The following is a 27,740-nucleotide window of genomic DNA, read 5'->3' on the forward strand; positions in this document are numbered from 1 at the left end:
ACCATCATTCCTCAACAATAGCCGTAGTCGAGGAATAATGTTATGAAAAGCACTTTAAAGCATGTCCGGAGTTCTGGTGAGGCATTGGCGTCGGATGTTGTCTTTCAGCATCCCTAGAGATGTCGGTCGATCACGATACACTTGCGACTTCAGGTAACCCCAAAGCCAATAATCGCACGGACTGAGGTCTGGGGACCTGGGAGTCAAGCATGACGAAAGTAGCGGCTGAGCACACGATCATCACCAAACGACTCTCATCTTTCGGACATTTTGTGAACTTTGTTTTTTTGGTTCTCATAAAACCCCATCTCATTCCAAGCATGTGTGTCAATTTTTACCTCTCTATCTACATTATTCCGTGGTTTATTAAGTTTTCAAATTTATACTAACTTTTTGATCGCCCGGTATATAGATTTCGATTTCTTCCAGAACGTTCATTTTACGTCCCTTTGGTGTATTATGTAAGATTTTCATTGCATATTTTATGTGATCACCTTCATGATTTTCTGTTTTTAGATGACTGAAGACAGTGGATGGATTTGTGTCGCTAATTCTTGTGTGTTCTATCTGTACATAATTTCGAACTTTCTGACTGTCTGTCCTATATAGAATTTATCACGGCTTTTAAAATTTATTTTATATATGCGTGGTTGTACGTGTAGCAGTGGGTTTCCTTTATCGAAATGGATTAGTGATTTGAGGTTGCGTCTGGTTCTCCTGCGGACCCAAGGGAGAGTAAATTGACCAAATTGTAGTCGGTGTAAACTTCCTTTAATACGTCTACTTCGTGGTTCCATGTTTTGATCTTAAGTTTTACCTCTAATCTCATTTCTACATCTATATCTACATCTACGTGATTACTCTGCTATTCACAATAAAGTGCTTGGCAGAGGGTTCAGTGAACCACCTTCAAGCTGTCTCTCTACCGTTCCACTCTCGAACGGCGCTCTGGAGAAACGAGCACTTAAATTATTCTGTGCGAGCCATGATTTCTCTTATTTTATTGTGATGATCATTTCTCCCTATGTAGGTGGATGCCAACAGAATGTTTTCGCAATCGGATGAGAAAACTTGAAATTTCGTGAGAAGATCCCGTCGCAACGAAAAACGCCTTTGTTTTAATGATTGCCACTCCAATTCACGTATCATGTCTGTGGCATTAGGTCCCGTATTTCGCGATAATGCAAAACGAGCCACCCTTCTTTGTACTTTTTCCATGGCATCCGTTAGTCCCACCTGATGCGGATCCCACACCGCACAGCAATACTCCAGAATAGGGTGGACAAGCGTGGTGTAAGCAGTCTTTTTAGTAGACCTTCTAAGTCTTCTGCCATTGAATCGCAGTCTTTGGTTTGCTCTACTCACAATATTATCTATGTGATCGTTCCAATTTACGTTATTTGTAATTGTAATCCCTCAGTATTTAGCCTTCACATTTGTGTGACTTACCGCGTAATCGAAATTTAGTGGATTACTTTTAGTACTCATGTGAATAACTTCACACTTTTCTTTATTCGGGGTTAATTGCCACTTTTCGCACCATACAGATATATTATCTAAATCATTTTGCAGTTCGTTTTGTTTATCTGATGACTTTACGGTAAATGAAAGCATCATCTGCGAACAATCTAAGAAGGCTACTCAGATTGTCTCCTATGTCGTTAATGTAGATCAGGAACAATGGTGGGCCTATAACACTTCGTTGTGGAACGCCGGATATTACTTCTGTTTTACTCGATGGCTTTCCGTCTATTACTACGAGCAGTGGCCCTCCTGACAGGAAATCACGAATCCAGTCGCACAATTGAGGCGATATTCCATAGGCACGCAGTTTGGTTAGAAGACGCTTGTGAGGAACGGTGTTGAAAGCCTTCCGGAAAACTAAAAATATGGAATCAGTTTGACATCCCCTGTCGATAGCACTTTTTACTTCAAGAGTGTAAAGAGCTAGTTGTGTTTCACAAGAACGATATTTTCTGAAACTGTAGTGACTATGTGTCACTAAATCGTTTTCTTGGAGGTACTTCATAATGTTCGAATACAGTATATGTTCCAAAACCCTACTGCAAATCGACGTTAGTCATATAGGGCTGTAATTCAGCGGATTACTCCTACTTCCCTTTTTGGGTATTGGTGTGACTTTCCAGTCTTTGGGTACGGATGTTTCAGTGAGCGTGTGGCTATATATAATTGCTAAATATGGAGCTATTTTATCAGCATTTTGGGTTCCTTTAAATTTGGCATGCTTTTTTCGTTGCTTCTGGTAGGCTCATTACTAAAAACCTTTCTTCAGTTTGCTCTTAGTCCATATTTAGTACTAATAATGCTGACTCAGTTACGCAAGACCCGGAATTCTGCTGTCTATAGCAGGAACAGGAAGCAGCAGTCCCAACAGGCTCGTTCCACATTCCTAGATTTCCGAAAACGTTTGACACTGTACCACACAGAAGACTTATCGAATGTCATAGTGTACGGAGTACGTGGGCAGGTATGTGACTGGGTTGAAGACTCATGTGAGTGATAGAAGCACGCCGTCATGGTCAGTGAGTGTTCATCGGATATAATCGTATTGTAAGGAGTGCCCCAGGAGATAGGGGCGCTCTTTTTCTCATACACATAAATGGTCTGACGGATACGGTGAACAGAAACCTGTGAATGTTGGTTGGTAACGCTGCAGTGTACAGGGAAACTTCGTCATTGAGGGACTGCATGACAACAGAAAATGTCTATCACAAAATTCCTAGTTTGTGCGGTTGATTGCAGCTAGCACTAAATGTAGAGAACTGTAAGTTAATACAGATGAAAACCAAAGACAATCCAGTAATATTCGGAAACAGGAGTGATAGCGTCCTACTTGACACAATCACGTCGAGTAAATATATAGACGTGGCATTGTAGAGCGGTATGAAACGGAACGAGGGCACTAGGTCGCTAGCAGGTAAAGAGAATGGCGACTTCGGTTTGGTGGAAGAATTTTAGGAAAGTGTAGCTCATCTATAAAGGAGACCGCGTATGGAATACTAGTGCGGCAGTCTTGAGTGTGTGGTCCGCACCAAGTAGGATTAAAGGAAGATACCGAAACAGTTCAGAGGTGAGCTGCTAGATCTGTTACAGGCAGCTTCAGTCAACTTGCGAGCGTTACGGAAATTCTGAGTGAAATCCAATGGGAATCCCTCGAGGGAAGATGATGTCCTTTTCGTGAAACAATATTGAGTAGAGCACTTGTCTGCGAAAGGCAAAGGTCCCGAGTTCGAGTCTCGGTCCGGCACACAGTTTTAATCTGCCAGGAAATTTCAATATTGAGGAAGTTTAGAGAACTTCCTCAAAAACCAACGTTTGCGATAGACTGCAGAGCAACCGTACTGCCATCAACTGACGTCTTGCGTAAGGGTCGTGAAGATAACAGAAATCACGACTCCTACGGAAGCATATGAACATCCAGTTTTACTTTGCTCTGTTTGTCACTAGAACAGGAAATGTACAGTCATGCTCATAAATTAAGGATAATGCTGATACATGGTGAAACAACGCTCTGGTGGTCGGTTTGCGGGTTTAAATCACCTCGGGGTATGACCATGCGACGCATTTGACCTGGGGTCGTCGCACGGTTGCGCTGGCAGCAGTCCACATAGGCAGAGGTGTGTTGGTGCATGTCAGAGTACGGTGCAGCGAGTAAGTGTGCTAATGGTGACTGTGTGTTGAAAGTGGCTCAAAGAACACGTATTGATGACTGTATGAGGGGTAGAATACTAGGGCGACTGGAGGCTGGTCAAACACAGCAAGTCGTAGCACTGACCCTCCGTGTGCCACAAAGTATGATCTCACGATTATGGCAACGGTCCCAGCAGGCAGGAAACGTGTCCAGGCGCTACAGTACGGGACATCCACAGTGTAGAACACCACAAGAAGACCGATATATCACCATCAGTGTCCCTAGACGGCTACGGAGTACTGCAGATAGCCTTGCTCGAGACCTTACCGCAGCCACTGTAACAGTTGTCTCCAGACACACAGTTTAGGCAGACGACTGAAAATACATGGTTAATTCGCCCGGCGACCTGCAAGGTGCATTCCACTGACCCTGGTCAAAGGAGAGTCCGTAAAGCCTGGTGTCAAGAACACAGTACATGGTCATTGGAACAGTGGTCCCAGGTTATGTTCACAGACGAGTCCAGGTATAGTCTGAACAGTGATTCTCGCCGGGTTTTCCTCTATCGTTAACCAGGAACCAGATACCAACCCCTTAATGTCCTTGAAAGGGACCTGTATGGAGGTCGTGGTTTGATGATGTGGGGTGGGATTATGATTGGTGCACGTACACCCCTGCATGTCTTAGAAGAGGAAGTGTAACAGGTCATGTGTCGGGACGCCAGTTTGCACCAGTTCGTCAGCCTTTTCAGGGGTGCAGTGGGTCCTACCTTCCTCCTGCTGAACGATAACACACAGCTCCACAGAGCTGCCATCGTGGAGGAGTACCTAAAAACAGAAGATATGAGGTGAAGTGAGTTGCCTGCCCGTTCTCCAGACCTAAACCCCATCGAGTACGTTTGGGATGCTCTAGGTCGACGTATCGCTGAGCGTCTTTAACCCCTACGTCATTTCAGGAGCTCCGACAGGCACTGGTGCAAGAATGGGAGGCTATACCCCAGGAGCTGCTCGACCACCTGATCCAGGGTATGCCAATCCGTTGTGCGGCCTGTGTACATGTGCATGCTGATCATATCCCATATTAATGTCAGGGTACATGCGCAGGAAACAGTAGCGTTTTGCAGCATATGTATTTCGGGACGTTTTTCTCAACTTATCCCCAATACCGTGCACTTACAGATCTGTGTCGTGTGTGTTCCCTATTACCGCCTATTTTGTGTAGTGCCACGTTATGTGGCACCACATTCTGCAATTATCCTTAATTTATGAGCATTAGTGTATATAATAAAAGGAGGAAATGGAAATTGAATTGAAATGCTAGGGCTGCATTCTTTCACAAATTAATTGTTCCAAAGTCTCGAAAACAATAGAAGGAGCACAGCAGGGGAAGAAGACGGAAAGACATTAAAAAAAATTCTCAGTATTGGGTGACTAGCCAGCTTCTCGTCGAAGAAAGTAATTTGATCATGTGTTTTAGTAGTCGTTCGGTCCACATTTATTGCTGGCGGGCAGATAAGATTGATGACGGCTGACCGTGTTAACATCTACATCTATATACATGTAACAAAACTATAATTCGCCGATGTCTGTACAAAGGAGATATTTAAGATGACTTAAAGAGATATTTAAGATAACGTAACATGAGTCTCTTTACAACAGCCTTAGAAGACAACAATTATTTTTATAATCTTTGCTTACTTGTCTGTCTGTATGCACATCACGTAAAAACTACTGAACGAAACTGAATGCGGTTTTCATGCTTGTATTGTTGGGGATCTACCTTAAAATATATGTTTCATCTTGATACCGCGCCTCGAAGCCGCGTTATCTATGCATACACAGTGATTTCTTTAACTAGGGCAGTGCAGGGAAATCGCAATCCATAGGAGATACAGGGAAACTGTCTTACGAAACTTTTAGTGCTTTTGTGTTAAAACAATTTTGCCATAAAGTTTTTGTCAAGGGTGAGTTGTCCATGGAAACGAGAGAAACTGGTAATTTTTTATGCATGATCAACTCAGTTTCGCGTAAGAATCACTTCATTATATTGGAATAAAAAATCAAAACAGGATAGAAATGATATATTTCGTAAAAAGTATTATTTTGGAACGTTTTATCGTAATAATAATAATATTGTTAACAGTTTAATTCCCTTATGCATAGATATTGTTGAATTCGTTCTTGAATCAGTGTGACTATTATCTTTGATACGTATTTCAAATTGACGCTATTATTATGGCTGATAGCTTTGCCGAGTTGATACTAAATCTGTTATCGTTTTTTGAGGATGACGAGTTGACACTAAAAATGACTTTAATATATTTCTTCAGAGGCGTTCACCGTAACTTATTGATATAAGTGAACAAGTACAATTGCTGTGATTTCATATTAGTGACTACGTCCGTTTAACATCTTTCATTCTCGAATTTATTCTTCAACTGGTGAAACTATTGTTGTTGACAAGTTTGTGGAGCTAGCAGTAAAAATTACTTTCATACAGTATGTAAAGGAAGCCCTTAATTTTCATAATTTCTTCAAGCAGAACACTTGCCTGTTTCCCTATCTATGTCTGCTGGTATTTCACACTTCAAATACCCGTATCCGTGCTTACAAACATATCAGTTTTTTTTACCGTTGCGCCCTTTTGACACCTTCACGTTCAGTTTATTATATCTGTTTTTCCCTCCGATAGTAAGCTTAAGGAGTTTTTTAAAACTCAGGGAGGTTCGAGATCCACGCGGACGAAGTCGCGACAAAAAGATAGTGATGTAAGAAATTAATTTGTTATAATTGAAATAAGGCTACGTTTTCCTGTGTAATACTATCATTGTACAAAACCATTGAGCTAAATTCTGATGTTTAGTTGGAAAAACAGATGACGCACGAGTTAGAGTCGTATCCACGGTCTGTCTTGATCCGTCCACGTCATTATAAGGATGCACTTTTATATTACTCCTGTTATTTAGAATAATTATCACAATCTTTAATGTGAAATACGCAGTTCAATTTACCGTAACCATTTAATATCCTGTAATAATCAAATGTCAAGCAAGTGTCTGTGTTTCAGATCTAATTACGTTGGGAACCGATAAGTTTCAGTTTAGTGACGTTTCGATTTGCGTGTCATTCAAGCTCGCCATTATGTGCATATTTGCGTGTCGCAAAAGTCGAATCTTTTTGTAGTCTAAAATTAATTCGCGAAAACCGGAGGAGAAGCTGGCAAAGGGCACAACAGTAAAAAATTAACTTGTTTTTAAGCACAGAAGCGGACATTTAAAGTACGGAATACCAATAGATCTGAATAGGGGAGGGTTGTATTTAATGAACTTATGAAAATTAAAGAATCTGTGCTTACAAACACATCAATTCTTTAACCTTGCGCCCTTTTGACAGCTTCGCTTTCAGTGTTTTATGTCCGTTTTATTACTGATAATAAGCTTGAGTATTTTCAGCATTCATGGAGTTTCGAGGTACGCGCTCTCGAAATAGTGGGCAAGGCGTTTCTACTACTCAGGAAACTTACCGTCGATAATAGTTGCAACAAATGAGGACTGAATTCAAGGATGAAAGAATTTAAACAAACGAAGACACTGATACGGAACCACAATAATTATATCACTTGTTATATCAACAACACACGACAAAAACCTCTAAGGACACGTACAAAAGTGATTTTAGGCCTAATGATCAACGTGACGAACTTACAACGGTAATGGTTTTTACCGACTCAAGAATGTCAATGGGAAACGGTATTAAACTGTTAACAATATTATTCTGATGATAAAACGTTCCAAAATACTACTTCTTACAGATTTTATAAATTCTATCCTGCTTTATTTTGGTTAGTATTATGAAATTTCTGGTGTCTCGATTCTTTTATTCCGATATAATGAAATTATCGATGCACTAAATTGAATCGAGCTACATCAAAAAGAATTTTGACGATATTACTCATTTTCATAGACAAACATTCTAACATTCTGCATGGTGTCTGTTTGTTCTATATCGTGTCTCCCTACCACTTTCGCGCAACGACGCTCTGAGCGTGTTTTTTGGGGAACTGACTAGTTTGAACCTGGGACCTGTTGCCGGTAAGGAGACGTCAGACCACACATGACATGTAGAATTCAGAAGTGTTCAGTGAGACTAGCGATGATATAACCAAATACTTAATGATTTCAGCGTCAGCTCCACTGCACTCCCTGTAAAAGAATCTTAATACTAACTAAATTTAGTGGAAGGGGTTCAAGGCATTCCTATTTTTAGTTAGCTGGAAAAATAACGTCGAAAAAGCTGTTACGTTTACCATTGGAAGCTTTATTCTACTCACAAAACGTTGTTTATAAATTGCACTATTGATAAAAGGAAATGTTTTAATACAGGATGGTAAAAACCAACTGCGTTCAACAAAAATGTGAACGAATATTCCCTGAATGGGTTTCCAAGTTCTACAATGGATCGAAGGATGACCTATGCCATATCGCATCTATAATCTAGGTTTAAATTAAGTTTCACAAAAGAGAAAACTATCTAAATGGTCTACAGTGACCATCAATTATCTTTAATTACTTATCTAACTTGTCGTAAATCACAGTGGCTGATGTGGCTTCTCAATAATTATATAACACAAAAGTCATCGCGTTTCAGATTTTTACTTCAAGTGGCGAATGTGAACACCATGAGCTTTAATTGACGATCGACACTAGTATTACGCAAAAAGGGGGTGTAACAGATGAGACTTCTGCAGTTCTGAGTGAAGCTTTATGCGCTGTTATGCGGCATCGCGTGCGTTCATTACCTTGTCGGTGTTTGTGAGGGGGCGGCGGCCGGCCCAACTCCGTCCAGCTCGCCCTCTCGGAAGCAACTCTGTCCTAACTTCTCCATACTACAATTTACCGAAGTTGGTTTAAAAAAAACTGTCTGTCTGTGTTTTCATCTGACCAATCCGGGTCTCAATGTTAACCTTAAGCTCTGCCTATAAAAATTCTGTCTATCCAATGAGAAACGTTATACTTTTCGTGGTGGGGCAATGTTTTTAAAGTTTGCAACGTAACAGAGACGCGAAAAAGTCTCACGCTAAAACTTGCAGCTGGTGTGGTCCTTTTAGCGTTATCGTAAGATCTATACTGTTCTTCTGGAGAGCTCTATCTTTTAACATGGGCTGGGGGTGGTCCTAACGTAACAGAGACGCGAAAAAGTCTCACGCTAAAACTAGCAGGTGGTGTGGCCCTTTTTGTGTTATCGTAAGATTTATACTGTTTTCCTGGAGGGCTCTAGCTTTTAACATGGGCTGGGGGGTGGTCGTAACGTAACAGAGACGCGAAAAAGTCCCACACTAAAACTTGCAGCTGGGGTGGTCCTAGTGGTTAGCTGGCGACGTGGGTGTCCAGTCGGTCCCTTTTCGTAGGGCTTTCTAGCTTAACACGGTTCTGCTCTCGGCTTCTGTTCTCGTTTCTCCCCTCGGAACTGCGTCGGTGTCACGGTGGGAAGGTACGACATGCATTTAGGCATTCTTGTGTTAGTCTGTGGTATTCCATTTGCTCACTCGTTACTGGTATTACTTTGGTTAATTTAATGTCACGATATATTCGGAGCTACCTGACATACTACTGGATTTGCTTATCATGTCAGGGTTTCCATGGAAGGTGTTGGATTCGCCTGACACCTTACAACATGCTTGACAAACATTTGATTAGAGCAAAAATGTTTTCAGAAAAAACACCTAAATGTTCCTAAGACAATCTCCCTGTATCTGCAATGGATTCCGATTTCCCATTGCTGATACAGTTAAAGAAAACACTTTGTATGCATAGAGAACTAGAACTCGGCTTCTAGGCTGCATATGAAAATGAAACATGTACCAGATATTACGTTACACCTCCAACAATACAACTGTGGAAAACCACATCCACTTTCGTTCAGCAGTTTTGCTTGATACCCATACAAACACACGGACAGACAGACTGACAGACAAACAAAAAATATTCCAAAAAGTAATTGTTTTACTTTCTATTGATGTTAGAACGACCCCCTATATTAAGTTTTCTTAAAGATGTCCTATGTGCAGACATCGACCAATTACAGTTTTATGTATAGGTGCACCGTACGCTGGTTTACGCAGTATATTTACGAATGTAGCTGTAGATGTAGACTGAGCTCTGTAGACTACCAATACTAATTTGTCCCAGATTAGAAGAAGATTCATCATAAACATACACAAGACAGAAAATAGATGATCATCTGGTATCAGTTAAATATAAAGTAATCCATTTACTCGTTGTAACGAGAGGGCCATAAACTTTAAGTGGCTACAAAAATTTCTGATATGTACAGTCAGATGCCTTAGACAGCCCATAAAAATGACAAGAGGTGCTATTTCCTCATTAATATTCTTTAACCGATTTTTATAGAAATACTAGAAAACTTGTTCAATGGAGACAACCTATTGAAATAACAGGGTGCTCGAAAATTCCCGTTACGCACTTTTAGGACTCCTGGAGAGGAGTGAGTATATAATACTTTGAATAGGAACCCATGGCTGGATACGTACCATTTCCGTGCTACAGCCGTTTGGCAGCATGTTTGCTAGGTAGGTGTGCAACAGGGTAGTCATGGTGGGAGGTGGTTACTTCGGATCGGCTGATGTCATTTGACGTCTATCCTACCTCTCTGCCCTGGTTCGAGCCTCGGTCACATGTACGCGAGTGTTACGGCGACATGGTTGAGTAAAGGTTTGTAGAATACACCGACATGATCCTTATGAATGGGGAATATCACGGTAATGGAAGAGCTGCTAGTCGCCTTTATTAACATTATTTTCCACAACGTCCGGCTCCATCGCATACCCTTTTTCGCATACCCTTTTTGTCACAGTTACGCACCGGATTCACGAAAGAGCAGCTTCACCATCAGCAAGTGTGATTGTGATGCTCCAAGGAGACACCGCTCACCCTAACTGGAAGAGGCGGGACTGCATCAAGTTGAAGAGAACCCGCCAGCAACTATATGAGCAATTTATTTGGCTATTAATGAGTGGAAATGTAAAGCAAGTGATGCACTTGGTCACGCCTAACCAATTATTGTAAAACAGGTAGCATTACCAGCATGTACTCAAATACATGGGTTACAATTCAAAATATTATGTACTCACTCCCTTCTACAAGTCCTATAAGTTTGCAAAAGGAATTTCCGAACATCCTGTATATTGTGTGCGGCGCCAAATCTTCAGTGTTAATAAGCTCAACCAACGCCAAGTAGATTATGATGAGAGAGAGAGAGAGAACAGTTTCTACAAATATACAAGATGCCACTAACGTCTTTTATGCTATTGCACTGCCCCACATGCGTGAAATTCGTTCTGTGTGCTGAACCGTTTTGCAAACTGTGGGCTTACAAATCTGTGAAACAGGATTGCCGCCCTGCTAAAAGTGATTCTTTTTTCATCTATTCTACACTAGTGGCCATTAAAATAGCTACACCAAGAAGAAATGCAGATGATAAACGGGTATTCACTGGAAAAATATATTTTACTAGAAATGACATGTGGTTACACTTTCACACAATTTGGGTGTATAGATCCTGAGAAATCAGTACCCAGAACAACCACCTGTGGCCGTAATAACGGCCTTGATACGCCTGGGCATTGAGTCAACCAAAACTTGGATGGCGTGTACAGGTACAGCTGCCTATGCAGCTTCAACACGATAACACAGTTCATCAAGAGTAGTGACTGGCGTATTGTGGCGAGCCAGTTGCTCGGCCACCATTGACCAGACGTTTTCAGTTGGTGAGAGATCTTGAGAATATGCTGGCCAGGGCAGCAGTCGAACATTTTCTGTATCCAGAAAGGCCCGTACTGGACCTGCAACATGCGGTCGTGCATTATCCTGCTGAAATGTAGGGTTTCGCAGGGATCGAATGAAGGGTAGAGCCACGGGTCGTAACACATCTGAAATGTAGCGTCCACTGTTCAAATTTCCGTCAATGTGAACGAGAGGTTACCGAGACGTGTAACCAATGGCACCCCATACAATCACGCCAGGTGGTACGGCAGTATGGTGATGACGAATACACGCTTCAAATGTGCTTTCACCGCGTTGTCAACAAACACGGATGCGACCATCATGATGCTGTAAACAGAACCTGGAGTCATCCGAAAAATTGACGTTTTGCCATTCGTGCATCCAGATTCATTGTCGAGTACGTCGTCGCTGGCGCTCCTGTCTGTGATGCAGCGTCAAGGGTAACCACAGCCATGGTCTCCGAGCTGATAGTCCAAGCTGCTGCAAACATCGTAGAACTTCGTGCAGATGGTGGTTGTCTTGCAAACGTCCCCATCTGTTGACTCAGGGATCGAGACGTGACTGCACGATCCGTTACGGCCATGCGTACACGATGCCTGTCATCTCGACTGCTAGTGATACGAGGCCGTTGGGATCCAGCATTGCGTTATGTATTACCCTCCTGAACCCATCGATTCGATATGTCTGCTAACACTCATTGGATCTCGACGAAGGGGAGAAGCAAAGTCATGATACGATAAACCGCAATCGTGATAGGCTACAATACGACGTTTATCAAAGTCGGAAACGTGACGGTACGCATTTCTCCTCCTTACACGAGGCATCACAACAACGTTTCACCAGGCAACGCCGGTCAACTACTGTTTGTGTATGAGAAATCGGTTGGAAACTTTCTCATGTCAGGACGTTGTAGGTGTCGCCACCTGCGCCAACCTTGCGTGAATGCTCTGAAAAGCTAATCATTTGCATATCACAGCATCTTCCTCCTGTCGGTTAAATTTCGCGCCTGTAGCACGTCATCTTCGTAGTGTAGCAATTTTTATGGCCAGTAGTGTATTACATCCGATTACAATCTGTCAACTTAGAAACCTTCTAATTCTTTTTGTTTCAGAACAAATTTAACGTGCATAGTAACAGGCTTTGGATTAAGCGACGAATCGCATAAACAGTGCCTCGTGGGTCGGTCCATTCTGCAGGAGATTCCCAATACGTGGGACTGCCCCGGTATTCACGCCAGGGGCCCTACCTCGATCTGCACCAGGGACACCAAGACCCAGGTCAGTTGCAACAAGCGCCCCTGCCAACTGCCGGAGGTGTGGCCGGGCCAGCAGTGTAGGAAATGCTACCACTAACAACTACGAATTCATAACCACCACCACCACCACCACTATCTTCATACTCTTCTCCTTGTTGTACTTCTTCATCTTCACCATATCCAACTATTTGTTAGAGACGCAAAATAGCGAAAAAACATTACCAAGTGCAGGCCAATTTTGGGAACTTCCTTGGTTACAACCTTCTTGCTAGTTGTTGGGTCAGTCCATAGCTGGAGGCTGAGGGACAGCTTGGCGCTTGAGTCAGACTGCATAATAATTAGACCCACATATAACATTTATGTAATGTTGTTTACTTTCTTTCTTCTGAAAGCCCAAATAGTATGCCAAATTAGTTCTTACAGACAATCACAATAATGGAGGGGCAAACTGGCAATGCTGCATAGGCTCCAAGTGAACTCCATGGTTAGACTGACTGGCGTTAGTGTGGCGTCTTTACGAGCTGGCTCAGTGGTGGCACTACTCACACATGCAGCAGAGGGTGTGTCTCTATGAGCCAGGTGGCACGTTTCACTGCATCCTCTGGACATAGATTGCCTGGCATGTTGTCGATATTGTATAACACCACATTTCCCATCATGAACTGTTCTATAAGGTACATACACTGTGACAGTTACTGAACAATATGAAATAAAATTGTCAGTTTATGTTAGGACAGTCAAACTGCATGGTTGGCCATGGGGCATGATGGTAATTAGTATGCACATCCACGGTTTTGTTTGGTGATGAAGCCCACTTTCATTTGGAAGGGTTTGTCAATAAGCAAAATTGGGACATTTGGGGGACTGTGTATCCACCTTTCTTGATCGAGAAGTCTCTTCACACTCAACAGGTGATTGTGTGATGTGCAGTGTCCAGTCACAGATTAATTGGTGCGATATTCCTTAATGGCATGGTGACTACTGAATGGTATGTAAAAGGTTTGGAAGATGATTTCATCCTCATTATCCATAGTCACCCTGATTTCAAGATGTGGTTCATGGAAGATAGAGCTCGATACCATTGAGTGTTTGATGTCCTGGGGACCGCATTCTGACTCTGGCGTACCCTGAGGCCACTGGCATGGGCCTCAATTGGCTGCCATACTCTCTGAATCTTTTTGTAGCGCTTTATGAAAGGCAAGGTTTACAGCAATAACCCCAAAACCATTGCTGAGCTGAAGACAGCCATTCAGGTGATTGACAACATCAATGTTCCGACACTTCAGCGGTCATGCGCCCTACATTCCTTCCACACCTTATATCCATGATGGCATTTGGGAGTCTCAAACCATCGATACATAAACAGGCTACTAGTCCAGGCTCTGAAGGACTAAGAGACCCCGACCTACCGCCGTGTCATCCGCTATCACTCGGCATCATGTGAATGTGGTATGCGGGGTACGTCGGCAGCAAACCACTCTCTCGGTTGTTTTGCCGTCTTTCCAGACTTTGAATTATCGGTAACCCAGTCTGGGTCTTCCGCATGGCAGCCGTGTAGGCTAACCACTCAGTCACAGAGGTGGCCACATCTTTAGGATACAACTTAGTTTATTTCTAGAGTTCGTTGGAAGTTTTCTGGCCATTCTCACGTCTTCACTAATATTCCCTACCATACCAAGAAACCTCTTTGGGCCTATTGCTCCTTCTTGCTTTCTTAACAACACTTGTTTTGTCCAGCTCTTTCTTAATCTCCATCATCTGCTTCTCTTCTGATGCCACTTCGATACCCTCCATGCCTTCGCTATTTCCCCCATTCTTGACAAATCGCCATAGCATTTCACCGTATTCCCTTCTAATTCTTTGAACATGTATATTTCAATATACATACATAAGGAAGTATGGATCTGGCCATGAAATGTGCACACATAGCCGAAATGCTCACTCATATAACTCTCCATGCCTCGTATATTTCCCCTATTCTTCTCATATGGCCATACCATATCACTCTTTTCTCTTTTAATTCTTTGAACAAGCACATTTCAATACATACATGGACGACGATATACGTAAGTTTGAGTCTGACCGTGAAGTCGTGTGGCCAGCACCTCCCATCGGGTAGACCAGTTGCCTTTCCAGTTGACGCCTCTTCGGCTACTTGCGTGTTGATGGAAATGATATGATGATTATGAAGAAAATACAACACTCAGTCCCTCAGCGAAGAAAATACTCAACCCAGTCGGGAATCGAATCCGGGCCCCTTTGCATGGCATTCTCTCTCAGCTATCGAGGCGGACACCGTGAAGTGTTTACGGATAGCCGAAATGGTCACTCATATACTCTCCCTGCCGCAGATATTTCCCCATTATTTTCAAGTGGTCATGGCATTTCACTCCCTTCTCTTATAATTCTTTGAATCAGAGAGTTTTTTATTATAAACGTCTTCTGCTAGATGAAATAGCAAGTACAGATATATCTTTCATAATCATATGTTAACGGCTTCTTTCTCCCCTTCCATTGGGTTGACTAACTAGTCTGAGATGTTTAATTTTGTCTGTCCTCTTGGTATTTCCATACTTTTTGATTAATTTTGATAGTGAAGTTTCTACCGTGTTTTCGAAGCAGATTCTTAGCGCATGTTTTCTTGTTATTTTGTTAAGTACTGCTCTTTAATTTTGTGCCGCCTCTAAGCTGTCTGCCAGAATTACTAAATCGTTTGCAACCAATTTTGAAATTATCCGTCTCTCAGACAATGTGTATTCCAATTTTGATGTTAAATTCTGCTACTTTCTTTCTATATTACGTGATGATGCTTTCAATTATGCAATTCAACAACACTGGAGATGATCTGACACCTTGTCTAACTCCTGTCTTAATCTCAAATTAGTCCGAAATTTCTCTCATGAACTTAATTTTAGGTTTTGTATTTGTCAGTTTTATAAAGCTCCTATGTTTTCTTATTTTTTCTAAATTCTTCCAGGGTTTTGAACACAGTTATATAAGCTTTCGGGTAGTTTTGCAGTTTGTGCAATTACGTAAGAAGACAGAACCGGAAATAGTTCTTTATTTTCCTTTGCTGTCGCGATAATCTGCGATGTAATTTATGCTTAGCACCTGACATATTACTGAATTGAAGAAACTGACTAGATTAACATTTTTTAACCTGTGGTACGCTGTGTTGGTGTATCACTTCTCTCTCCTTTCTTAAATAACGTTTATAATATTCGAAACATTGTCATTATTTTGAACTATAGATATTTCTGTTATACTTATTGTACAGAGTACATTGGTTTTACGTATCTCGTAATTTCATGTAAATTGATTACTTTATTTTTTGCGTTTTTATCATTCGCATGAACAAAATGGGGGGACTGACATAATATATTTCTTCGTAAGATGTAACATTTCTCGTTTCACAAATAAAATATTTATTTTCTCTTTTTGCTGTATTAAACGACTTACAGTTACAGAGAGTTACTTTCATGATCCACATGAAACTATATTGCAGACATCCATCGACCGAGGTGGCGCAGTGGTTAGCATACTGGACTCACGTTCGGGAGGACGACGGTTCAAACACGCGTCCGGCCATCTTGATTTAGGATTTCCGTGATTTTCTTAAATCGTTCCAGGCAAATTCCGGGATGGTTCCATTGAAGGGACACGGCCGATTTCCTTTCCTCTCATTGAATGAAATTAGGCATACCTGATGAAACTGGCAAAATCTTTTATAGCTTGCAACTAAAAACCTGAAGATAAGTTAAGTTTCATTATGGAAGAAACGTTACTTACACAAAAACAATGCAGCAGGCAAATCATCGTCAAAGAACGTATAAGAAAATATTAAATGTTGATAAGCATATATTCTGAGTGGTATGGAGACAAAAAGTTATTAGGAAAAGTACTGAATGTACCGAGTTGTGCTTGATGTGTATGTATATGTGAATACACACGCAGATTGATCTAAGGGCAGTTATTCATAATTAAGGAGTTATGAAGCAATAAGAATTTTGTAGGGAATGGTGCGAAATAGCACATCCCTCTTGGCGGAAGGTTTGCACTGGAGGTGGAAGGTACCAAATAAAAACCCTTCCCCCTCAAATTACGTATAATTGTGATTTGTGGGTAAGTAGGTACATTTATATTCAGCACGTTGAAACAACTGAAAATTAGTGTAGCTCTGCTAGCTGAAGTACAGTGAATCTCACATTAATTTACTCTGCGTGTTAAGCGATTACGTACAGCTTTGAGTGTTGTGTTCATTCACCCTCAAATGTGGCACCACGTTTGTATTTCATTGGACATATGTTCACGTTGTACAAAGAGTAATACAAAATTATTGTTGTAAAGGCATTTAAACACAATATTCACACTCAGAGTCACCAGTGAACCTAACATAAAATGCAATGGAAACAGGTATACATATATAATCGGTTTGTAGCATAATAAGAAGGATTCAGCAGCGATTAGCTGAGTGAAAAATATAAATATTACAGTGCGTTTAAAATAAGTCGCGACTTTTGACAGTTTAGTATGGGGCGACTGGGAGTGAAGGGTAGTTTTTATCTGTAGAACCACATTGCGAAAGCTTTTTATTGTCTTCTTGTCTGGACTCTTTATCATTGATATTTCACTTCCGTACATGGCTACACACCATACAAATACTCTCAGAAATGACTTCCTGACACTTAATTCTATATTCGTCCTCAACAAATTTGTCTTCTTCATAAATGCTTTCCTTGCCATAGTCAGTCTATATTTTACATCCTCTCTTCTTCGACCATCGTCAGTTATTTTGCTCCCAAATAGCAAAGCTCATGTACAACTTTCAGTGTCTCATTTCCTAATCTACCATCGTCAGTTATTTTGCTCCCAAATAGCAAAGCTCATGTACAACTTTCAGTGTCTCATTTCCTAATCTAATTCCCTCAGCTACCCCTACACCCAATTATCATTGTTTTGCTGTAATTGATGTTCATCTTATATCCTCCTGTCTACCCCGTTCAATTGCTCTTCCAGGTCCTTTGCTGTCTCTGACAGAAATACAATGTCATTCGCAAACCTCAAGGTTTATATCTCTTCTCTCTGGATTTTAATTCCTACTCCAAAATTTCTTTTGTTCCCTTTACTGCTTGCTCGATATACGGTTTGAATAACATGTGATTTAGGCTACAGCCCTGTCTCACTCCCTTCTCAACCACTGCTTACCTTTCGTGCTGCTCGACTTTTGTAGCTGCCACCTGGTTTCCATACAAATTGTAAATGGCTTTTCACTCCCTCTGTTTGAACCCTGCTACCTTTAGAATGTGAAAGAGAGTATTCCAGTCAGCATTGTCAAAAGATTTCTCGAAGCCACCAAATACTAGAAAGGAAGTGAAACATGGACAATAAATAGTTCTGACAAGAAGAGAGTAGAAGCTTTCGAAATGTGGTGCTACAGAAGAATTTTGAAAATTAGGTGGGTAGGTCACATAGCTAATGAGGTGGTGTTGAATAGGATTGGGGAGAAGAGAAGTTTCTGGCACAACTTGACTAGAAGAAGGGATCGGTTGGTAGGACATGTCCTGAGGCATCAAGGGATCACAAATTTAGCATTGGAGGGCAGCGTGGAGGGTAAAAATCGTAGAGGGAGACCAAGAGATGAATACACTATGCAGATTCAGAAGGATGTAGGTTGCAGTAGGTACTGGGAGAAGAAGGAGCTTGCACAGGATAGATTGGCATGGAGAGCTACATCAAACCAGGACTGAAGACCACAACAACAACAACAACAACAACAACAGGATTGTCTTTCCTTAACCCATCTTATAAGTCGTTGTGTCAGTACTGCCGCGCTTGTTCCAACATTTCTACTCAGTCCAAGCTGATATTCCCCGAGGTAGGCTTCTTCCAGCTTTTCCATTCGTCTGTAAAGAATTGGTGTTAGTATCTTTCAACCGTGACTTATTAAACAGATAGGTCGGTAATTTTCACATCTATCAACATTCACTTTCTTTAGGATTGGAATTACTATATTCTTCTGAAAGGCTGACGGTATTTTGCCTATCTAAAGCATTTTGATCATTAGGTGGAAGAGTTTTGTCATGAATGGCTCTCCCAAGGCTATCAGTAGTTCTACTGGAATGTTGTCTGTTTCGACAGAGCGTGTTTATTTACAACGTTTCGTGTTGGACGAACGGTTATCAGAGCAACGTGGCTTAATATACCCGACATGGACGAACCATTGGCGAGCCGGTGACAGCAGTAGATTTACCGTATACAGGGTGTTAAAAAAAGGTACGGCCAAACTTTCAGGATACATTCCTCAAACACAAAGAAAGAAAATATGTTATGTGGACATGTGTCCGGAAACTCTTACATTCCATGTTAGAGCTCATTTTATTACTTCTCTTCAAATCACATTACTCATGGAATGGAAACACACAGCAAGAGACCGTACCAGCGTGACTTCAAACACTTTGTTACAGGAAATGTTGAAAATGTCCTCCGTTAGCGAGGATACATGCATCCCTGATGCGCTGATGCACCCCTGGAGAATGGCGTATTGTATCACAGCCGTCCACAATACCAGGGCGAAGAGACTCTACATTTGGTACCGTGGTTGCGCAGACAAGAGCTTTAAAATGCTCCCATAAATGAAAGTCAAGAGGGTTGAGGTCAGGAGAGCGTGGAGGTCATGGAAATGGCAGGCCTCTACCAATCCATCGGTCACCGAATCTACACTCCTGGAAATGGAAAAAAGAACACATTGACACCGGTGTGTCAGACCCACCATACTTGCTCCGGACACTGCGAGAGGGCTGTACAAGCAATGATCACACGCACGGCACAGCGGACACACCAGGAACCGCGGTATTGGCCGTCAAATGGCGCTAGCTGCGCAGCATTTGTGCACCGCCGCCGTCAGTGTCAGCCAGTTTGCCGTGGCATACGGAGCTCCATCGCAGTCTTTAACACTGGTAGCATGCCGCGACAGCGTGGACGTGAACCGTATCTGCAGTTGACAGACTTTGAGCGTATAGTGGGCATGCGGGAGGCCGGGCGGACGTACCGCCGAATCGCTCAACACGTGGGGCGTGAGGTCTCCACAGTACATCGATGTTGTCGCCAGTGGTCGGCGGAAGGTGCACGTGCCCGTCGACCTGGGACCGGACCGCAGCGACGCACGGATGCACGCCAAGACCGTAGGATCCTACGCAGTGCCGTAGGGGACCGCACCGCCACTTCCCAGCAAATTAGGGACACTGTAGCTCCTGGGGTATCGGCGAGGACGATTCGCAACCGTCTCCATGAAGCTGGGCTACGGTCCCGCACACCGTTAGGCCGTCTTCCGCTCACGCCCCAACATCGTGCAGCCCGCCACCAGTGGTGTCGCGACAGGCGTGAATGGAGGGACGAATGGAGACGTGTCGTCTTCAGCGATGAGAGTCGCTTTTGCCTTGGTGCCAATGATGGTCGTATGCGTGTTTGGCGCCGTGCAGGTGAGCGCCACAATCAGGACTGCATACGACCGAGGCACACAGGGCCAACACCCGGCATCATGGTGTGGGGAGCGATCTCCTACACTGGCCGTACACCTCTGGTGATCGTCGAGGGGACACTGAATAGTGCACGGTACATCCAAACCGTCATCGAACCCATCGTTCTACCATTCCTAGACCGGCAAGGGAACTTGCTGTTCCAACAGGACAATGCACGTCCGCATGTATCCCGTGCCACCCAACGTGCTCTAGAAGGTGTAAGTCAAATACCCTGGCCAGCAAGATCTCCGGATCTGTCCCCCATTGAGCATGTTTGGGACTGGATGAAGCGTCGTCTGACGCGGTCTGCACGTCGAGCACGAACGCTGGTCCAACTGAGTCGCCAGGTGGAAATGACATGGCAAGCCGTTCCACAGGACTACATCCAGCATCTCTACGATCGTCTCCATGGGAGAATAGCAGCCTGCATTGTTGCGAAAGGTGGATATACACTGCATTAGTGCCGACATTGTGCATGCTCTGTTGCCTGTGTCTATGTGCCTGTGGTTCTGTCAGTGTGATCATGTGATGTATCTGACCCCAGGAATGTGTCAATAAAGTTTCCCCTTCCTGGGACAATGAATCCACGGTGTTCTTATTTCAATTTCCAGGAGTGTATTTTTGAGAAGTGTACGAACACTTCGACTGAAATGTGCAGTAGCTCCATCGTGCACGAACCACATGTGTCGTACTCATAAAGGCACATGTTCTAGCAGCACATGTAGAGTATCCCGTATGAAATCATGATAACGTGTTCCATTGAGCGTAGGTGGAAGAACATGGGGCTCAATCAAGACATCACCAACAATGCCTGCCCAAAAGTTCACAGAAAATCTGTGTTGATGACGTGATTGCCCAATTGTGTGCGGATTCTCGTCAGCTCACACATGTTGATTGTGAAAATTTACAATTTGATCACGTTGGAATGAAGCCTCACCCGTAAAGAGAACATTTGCACTGAAATGAGGATTGACACATTGTTGGATGAACCATTCGCAGAAGTGTACCCGTGGAGGCCAGTCAGCTGCTGATAGTGCCTGCACACGCTGTACACGGTACGGAAACAACTGGTTCTCCCGTAGCACTCTCCGTACAGTGACGTGGTCAACGTTACCTTGTACAGCAGCAACTTCTCTGACGCTGACATTAGGGTTATCGTCAACTGCACGAAGAATTGCCTCGTCCATTGCAGGTGTCCTCGTCGTTCTAGGTCTTCCCCAGTCGCGAGTCATAGGCAGGAATCTTCCGTGCTCCCTAAGACGCCGATCAATGGCTTCGAACGTCTGCCTGTCGGAACATCTTCGTTCTGGAAATCTGTTTCGATACAAACGTACCGCGCCAGGGTTATTGCCCCGTGTTAATCCATACATCAAATGGGCATCTGCCAACTCCGCATTTGTAAACATTGCACTGACTGCAAACCACGTTCGTGATGAACACTAACCTGTTGATGCTACGTACTGATGAGTCGCATGTCAACACAAGCACCGAAGTCCACATTACCTTCCTTCAATTGGGCCAACTGGCGATGAATCGAGGAAGTACAGTACATACTGACGAAACTAAAATGATTTTTAACATGGAAATTAAGCGTTTCCAGACACATGTCCACATAATATCTTTTCTTTATTTCTGTGTGAGTAATGTTTCCTGAAAGTTTGGCCGTACCTTTTTGTAACACCCTGTATAGCAGACGGCCAGCGGCCTCTAAAAAGATAGCTCCGATCTTTTTATACTTTTTATTACCTGCGACTATTATATATGTAATTGTAAAAAGAAAAAAAAGTTTTATGATTTTAACTTTTCTAATGCGGTGTCGAAAATTTGTATCTCATTTTGCTTTTTCCAAAAGGAAGAAGAAGAAAGATTAGGGTTTAACGTCCTGTGATAATGTAGAGGTAGTTTTCAATTGAACAGTGTAAAGTATTGTATAATCGTCATAGTTTAATCTATTGTAGTTACATATGAATAGCATAGTTCTTTTTTATTGTGATCAGCAGTACATAATGTAATACCAATCGCACTTAATTTGAGTACTGTCACTATATTCATTAGCCTGTTCCTCTACACAGCTTATTCGATGACATTTGTTTTACATATTACTTAGTATAATCGTAACCTTTCTGTAAATAGTTCTTTCTTCACGGGGGACCATAGCTCTTTCCGTGTAAATAGTTTCTTTGTATATAACTTTTTACTCTGATATACGGCTACATACGATTGTATGTGTGACGTTGGTTTTGAAGTTTGTCATATAATGGCTTGGCAAAATAGATATTTCATTAGATAAAATAATTCCCAATAGCAAAATCTGTGTAGAAAATACAAATTGTGTGGTAATAGTATATGTACAAGTTTATGGTTAATACATTGGCCAGCGATATGGGTTATTAAGAGTGCTCTTTTTTCCTATTACTAGTTTATAAATAACATTGAAAATTTGTTACTTCACTTGTTCAAATTTCATGTAATTTGGTCTTACACGGTGTCAGTGTTAACTTAATGCGGTTTATTCATAGTATTTTGTTTGTTCAACTAAGTCTTATTTTGTCATTGTCACTAGTAAATGTTTGAACAACACGTTGTGTCTCTTACATTCATCCAGTTTGTATATTGTCATTTCGCTCTGAATAGAGTAACAAAATTTACGTAATAGATTTCAAAGAATGTTCCTACTTACCTTGGATTGTACCTAGTCTAACATTCATTTCGGGAGTCACAAATTTGTTTCAGAAGTAACAAGGGTATTTTGCTTGTAGTTAAGCGAAGAATGTATATTGAGTCACATTCCAAAGGTGATTTCATTTTTTACTATCAGATGGACTCTCCAAATTTCTAGAAGCATTATAGACTGTTATATTTTCCGTAAAGACTGTAGGTACTGAAGAGGTTGAGGCGCATTGACCTCTTACATTTAGCATATTAGAGTCTTTGATATCTTTGTGTGGATATAATTCACGTATTTCCTCTACTTTTGTGTTGCTCAATAAATAGCATCCTGGGTGTGGTATCCTGTGTATAATGTATGGCCATATGTATGTATAATGTATGGGCATTTTTTTCAAGATTTTTGTGCTTGGTGGATTGAGGCTGTATGTGCAATAACACCTCCTGTCGAATGTGAAAAGCAGTTATGGTACTGTTGTTTCCTAGCTCTTGCCTTTGCTTCCAACGTTATTAAGGTTTGCCTAAACTTTATATAACGGTATCTTCTTATAAGAAAACTTACGGAGCTAAACCCAGTCGCCTACTTTATACTTATCGTACATTAATTCGATTGGTGTAAAACTCGTTGATGAGTGCAGCAAATTATTTAGTATTTGCTGAAAATGTGCCATGTTTCACTTCATTTGGTGTGTCAGTGCGGTGTATACGTTCTGACAGACCTGTTAAACATCCGTTACCATGACCAAATGAATCATTTATATCTAAACTAAAATTCCATCTGTAACTGACGAAAACAGCAGGACCATCCAGCAGGGCTTGAGCGGCGATAGACTTAACTGGAATACGATTCTACAAGACCATCGAGAACATCGAATTTGCTACAACAGCTGGAGACAAGAAGAATCGTATTCCAGTTAAGTCTGTCGCCGCTCAAGCCCTGCTGGATGGTCCTGCTGTTTTCGTCAGTTGCAGACTGAATTTTAGTTTAGACGTAAATGATTCATTTGGTCATGGTAACGGATGGTTTACCGTAGCCATTGTTCGTGGTGGTACAGGAGTACCAAATGTTCCTGGACTTGAAAGTTTTGTGGACAGAGACATTATTGCATTTCGCACCTACCACATTTCTGAACTAGCTAATAAGGATTTTGGTAAATCAGCATATGTTTCGCCTTCTTCTTTATCTTTATATACACGTAACAGGAGGATGAAATTTGGGTGACTTGGCTAATTTTTTCGACTTCACACTTATGAAGTCATTTGGATTACCAGTCAGAATAGCTTGTTTATCCACACTCACAAAATATTCTCTCACAATTTGTTTGATTATAGACCCTTTGATTAGAGTTTTAGTGGCACATATATACAGATATTTAGAAAAACATCACAGAAAACTATTACATATTTCACTCCTCCGTTTGCCATGAGAAAAGGTTCTGTGGCATTGAATGACAAGAGATCAAAGGATTGTAATGGTGTAATAGGATATAATTCGTTGAACTATGATCTGTGTAAGTGTTTGGTCCTTTGACAGATTACACATTTCTTTACGACCTGTTGTATTCTACATCTGATGGTGGGGAAGCAGCAGTATGACATCGTTTCATGAGCACACTTGACTACACCATAGTGACCTATAACGTGTCAGTATTCTACACCTGAATATTGGTGTGAGTTGAATTAGTTGTTATAAACGAGATAAGTGTTTACTTGCAATTGAGAGTCAGCCCATTAGCTGCAAAACAAATGACAAGCAATCGAATAATCTGTCCTGTATGAATGTAGCTGCTGTGCATTTGGAACACGGGGTGTTCTGAGGCAAGTGTGTCCCTTTGTGTTGTGTAGGCGGTGTGTCCAGGCGACTTGGGTGCTGCAGCGATCTGCCGCGTGGGCGGGAATCTGCACCTGGTGGCTGTGGCGACGGGAGTCATCTACAGCAGAATGAAGCCACATTCCTGCACTGTCGGCGTCGAGGGCAACGTCTACGTACAAGTCCACACCTACGCGTATGACCTCCTTCCGTTTTCTTAACTAAATCTTCTATTCAACTGGATTAAGTGCTGCAAGGCCTTACAGATATCTACGCACATCAAGAACAAGGGAATTAAAGACCTTGACCAGACATTGGCTGTCATCAGTAAGGGAAGTTGAAAATCTGTGTCGAACCTGGGTCTCCTGCTTCCTACGCAGATGCTCTGACCACTAAGCCATCCAAACACAGCGGTCATCGCAACTGCATGGAGTATCCTAGCACGCCTCCCGTCAGACCCAAATTCTCTACTATTCACACACTACTAATGTAATTCTCTTGCACATTATCCTCATTACTTGCCGGCCGCGGTGGCCGCGCGGTTCTAGGCACTTCAGTCCGGAACCGCGTGACTGCTACGGTCGCAGGTTCGAATCCTGCCTCGGACATGGATGCGTCTGATGTCCTCAGCTTAGTTAGGTTTAAGTAGTTCTAAGTTCTAAGGGACTGATGACCTCAGCTGTTGAGTCCCATAGTGCTCAGAGCCATTTTAACCTCATTACTGGCAGCATCTCACCATTCCCGTAAGAGTGAGTTTAGTTTGCATATGCACTAAACAGATAATTGGCCATCTAACCTTTGTATTCTGTGTGTGTTGTGGGGGGGGGGGGGCAGGGGGTGGGGGGACGGTGGATGGGTGTCTGTTTTTCCGACATGTCCAAAAGAACAGACACAACTACTTTGTGAAAACGACAGAAGAAACAATGCTACACCAAACAAAGATTTATCTCTGTTTCATTCCCATCTGGGATTTAAAAATGGTGTAAATTATGTAGCGGCACCACCGTTTAAGATAGAAAAGTCAGATTCGGTGCAATATTTCTGAGCCCACAAGTTACAGCCAGGCGCAGGCCTGTCGACAGTAAGTTACGTACAGGCTCAATGTTACCTGGGATGGGACATTACTAGAACACACAGATACTCCAACCTACATTGGCGTCGTGCTGGACAGAACATTGACATACAAATATCATCGCGGAAAAAACAGGCAAAAAAGTAGAAGCACGAAATTCCCTAATAAGAAAGCTCTCCAATAGGAAATTGGGTGCCCAACCTACCGTGGTCAGAACTTCAGCCCAAGCTCTGTGCTTCTCAACTGCCGAATGTGCCTGCCCACGCAAAAAAGGTAGATATTAGCTTGAATGAAACATGCAGGATAGTGACAGGCTGCATGAAACCAACCCCCATAGAAAATCTTCACAGGGCCGCAGGTTTCACAAACCCTGACTCACTTAGGAAAGCCCATGAACGTACCGAGAAGCTAAAACAAACCTTTGATGCCGGTCACTCAATATTTGGCCTAGAGTGTGGCCCCAGCGGACTCAAATCCAGACGCCGTATCCTAAGTTGCGCCTTAGATGAGCCCCACATCTACTATCCACTAAGAGAGGACCCACCAATCGGCGTTTCTGGTGATTGGAAGACCTGGAGAATGCTTAACCGCAACAGAACTGGGGTGGCTCCTGTGAAATCTAATTTGATCAAATGGGGTTTGTTGGACGAAAATGACGACAAATGCGACAGCGGCACTCGACAGGACATGGAACATCTCCTACAATGGCCTGCCTGCCTGCCCCCACAGATGCACCCTCGACGGTCTATGGCAGGCTAAAGAAGAAACATTGGACATTGCCCAATACTGGGCAAACAAATTGTAGTTTCCGGACACGAAAAAGTAAAGTAAGATAAGACAGTAAGTTACGTTGACCAGCAGTTGCGGAACAGAATGCAGGCCACAGGGCCTTTCAACTGCTGAAAAGAGTAAATGCAGCGGTTTGCATTGCGCAAGTTACAGGCAGAAGGGGCCCACTTGCCCAATCTAGGTGTTATGAGCACGTGATTCGGAGTGGCGTGTTAGCAAAACAGTGGTGCACAGCTGCGTATAAATAGGCCCCAGTTCACTAACAAGGCATTCAAGTGTGACAGCTCTCCTGGACGGCGGGGCATGTCACACCACTGGCTACACGCAGCACCAGATGGGGCGCCATCAGAATGGCACTCGGTCTGAAAAACGCTGCAGCAACGTTTCAGACGTTGCTAGACAGTGTGTTAAGGGGCTGGACACCACGGAAGTGTCTTATCTATTTGGAAAACATATTGTTTTCAAGTAGTATGGAGCAGCATAGACAGCGGTTAAGGGGAGTCTTCATGAGGTTAAGAGTAGCTCGTTTGACGTTGAGCCTGGAGAAGTGTCATTTTGCATTGGAAGAAGTAAAATATTTGGGTCATATCCAGGCTGTAAGGGATTATTGGGAGCCGAAAACAGGTAAGGAAGTGCAATCATTTGTCGGAATTTGCAATTCTATCGCAAGTTCGTGAAGGATTTTGCAGATTTAGCAGAGCCATTGACGCGATTGTAATGGAAGGGTATGAAATTTGAGTAGACGAATGAGTGCCAGAAAGCGTTGGACAAATGGAAAGAAGTGTTAACCTCAAGTCTGGTTCTTGTGTTTCCAGATTTTGAAAAGGAATTTATTCTAGCAGGTGATGCATCAAATAGAGCATTAGGGTGGGTTCTTAGTCAGTAAATTGATGGGAAAGAACATCCTGTAGCCTATGTGTCTAAGCAGCTGAATGCAGCATAGAGGAACTACTCAAAAATAGAGAGGGAGATGCTTAGCGTAATCTATGGAACCACATATTTTAAATGTTACTTGTATGGGAGAAGTTTTCGGGTAGTGACACATCATGCTGCGTTAAAGTGGTTGTTGGGGTTGAAGGATCCACCCACTAGACTCCCTAGATGGGCTGTGAGGCTTAGTGAATTCGACTGCGAGGTGGTGCACAAACGTGAGTAGAACCACGGTAGTGTGGATGCACTC

The 27,740-nt window shown here is 42.6% G+C and overlaps 1 protein-coding gene across 1 annotated transcript in view; it reads left to right on the top strand.

The window, feature by feature from the left end:
* LOC126291781 (uncharacterized) overlaps window positions 1-27,740 on the top strand; it is a 110,364-nt gene that overhangs the window by 61,103 nt on the left and 21,521 nt on the right. Inside the window, exons 3-4 of the mRNA XM_049985473.1 lie at window positions 12,562-12,727; window positions 24,735-24,895. Coding sequence (XP_049841430.1) covers window positions 12,562-12,727; window positions 24,735-24,895 — 327 coding nt within the window. The remainder of the gene's footprint in view (window positions 1-12,561; window positions 12,728-24,734; window positions 24,896-27,740) is intronic.

This window comes from Schistocerca gregaria, chromosome 9 (genome assembly GCF_023897955.1).
Source record: "Schistocerca gregaria isolate iqSchGreg1 chromosome 9, iqSchGreg1.2, whole genome shotgun sequence".
Taxonomy (NCBI): domain Eukaryota; kingdom Metazoa; phylum Arthropoda; class Insecta; order Orthoptera; family Acrididae; genus Schistocerca; species Schistocerca gregaria.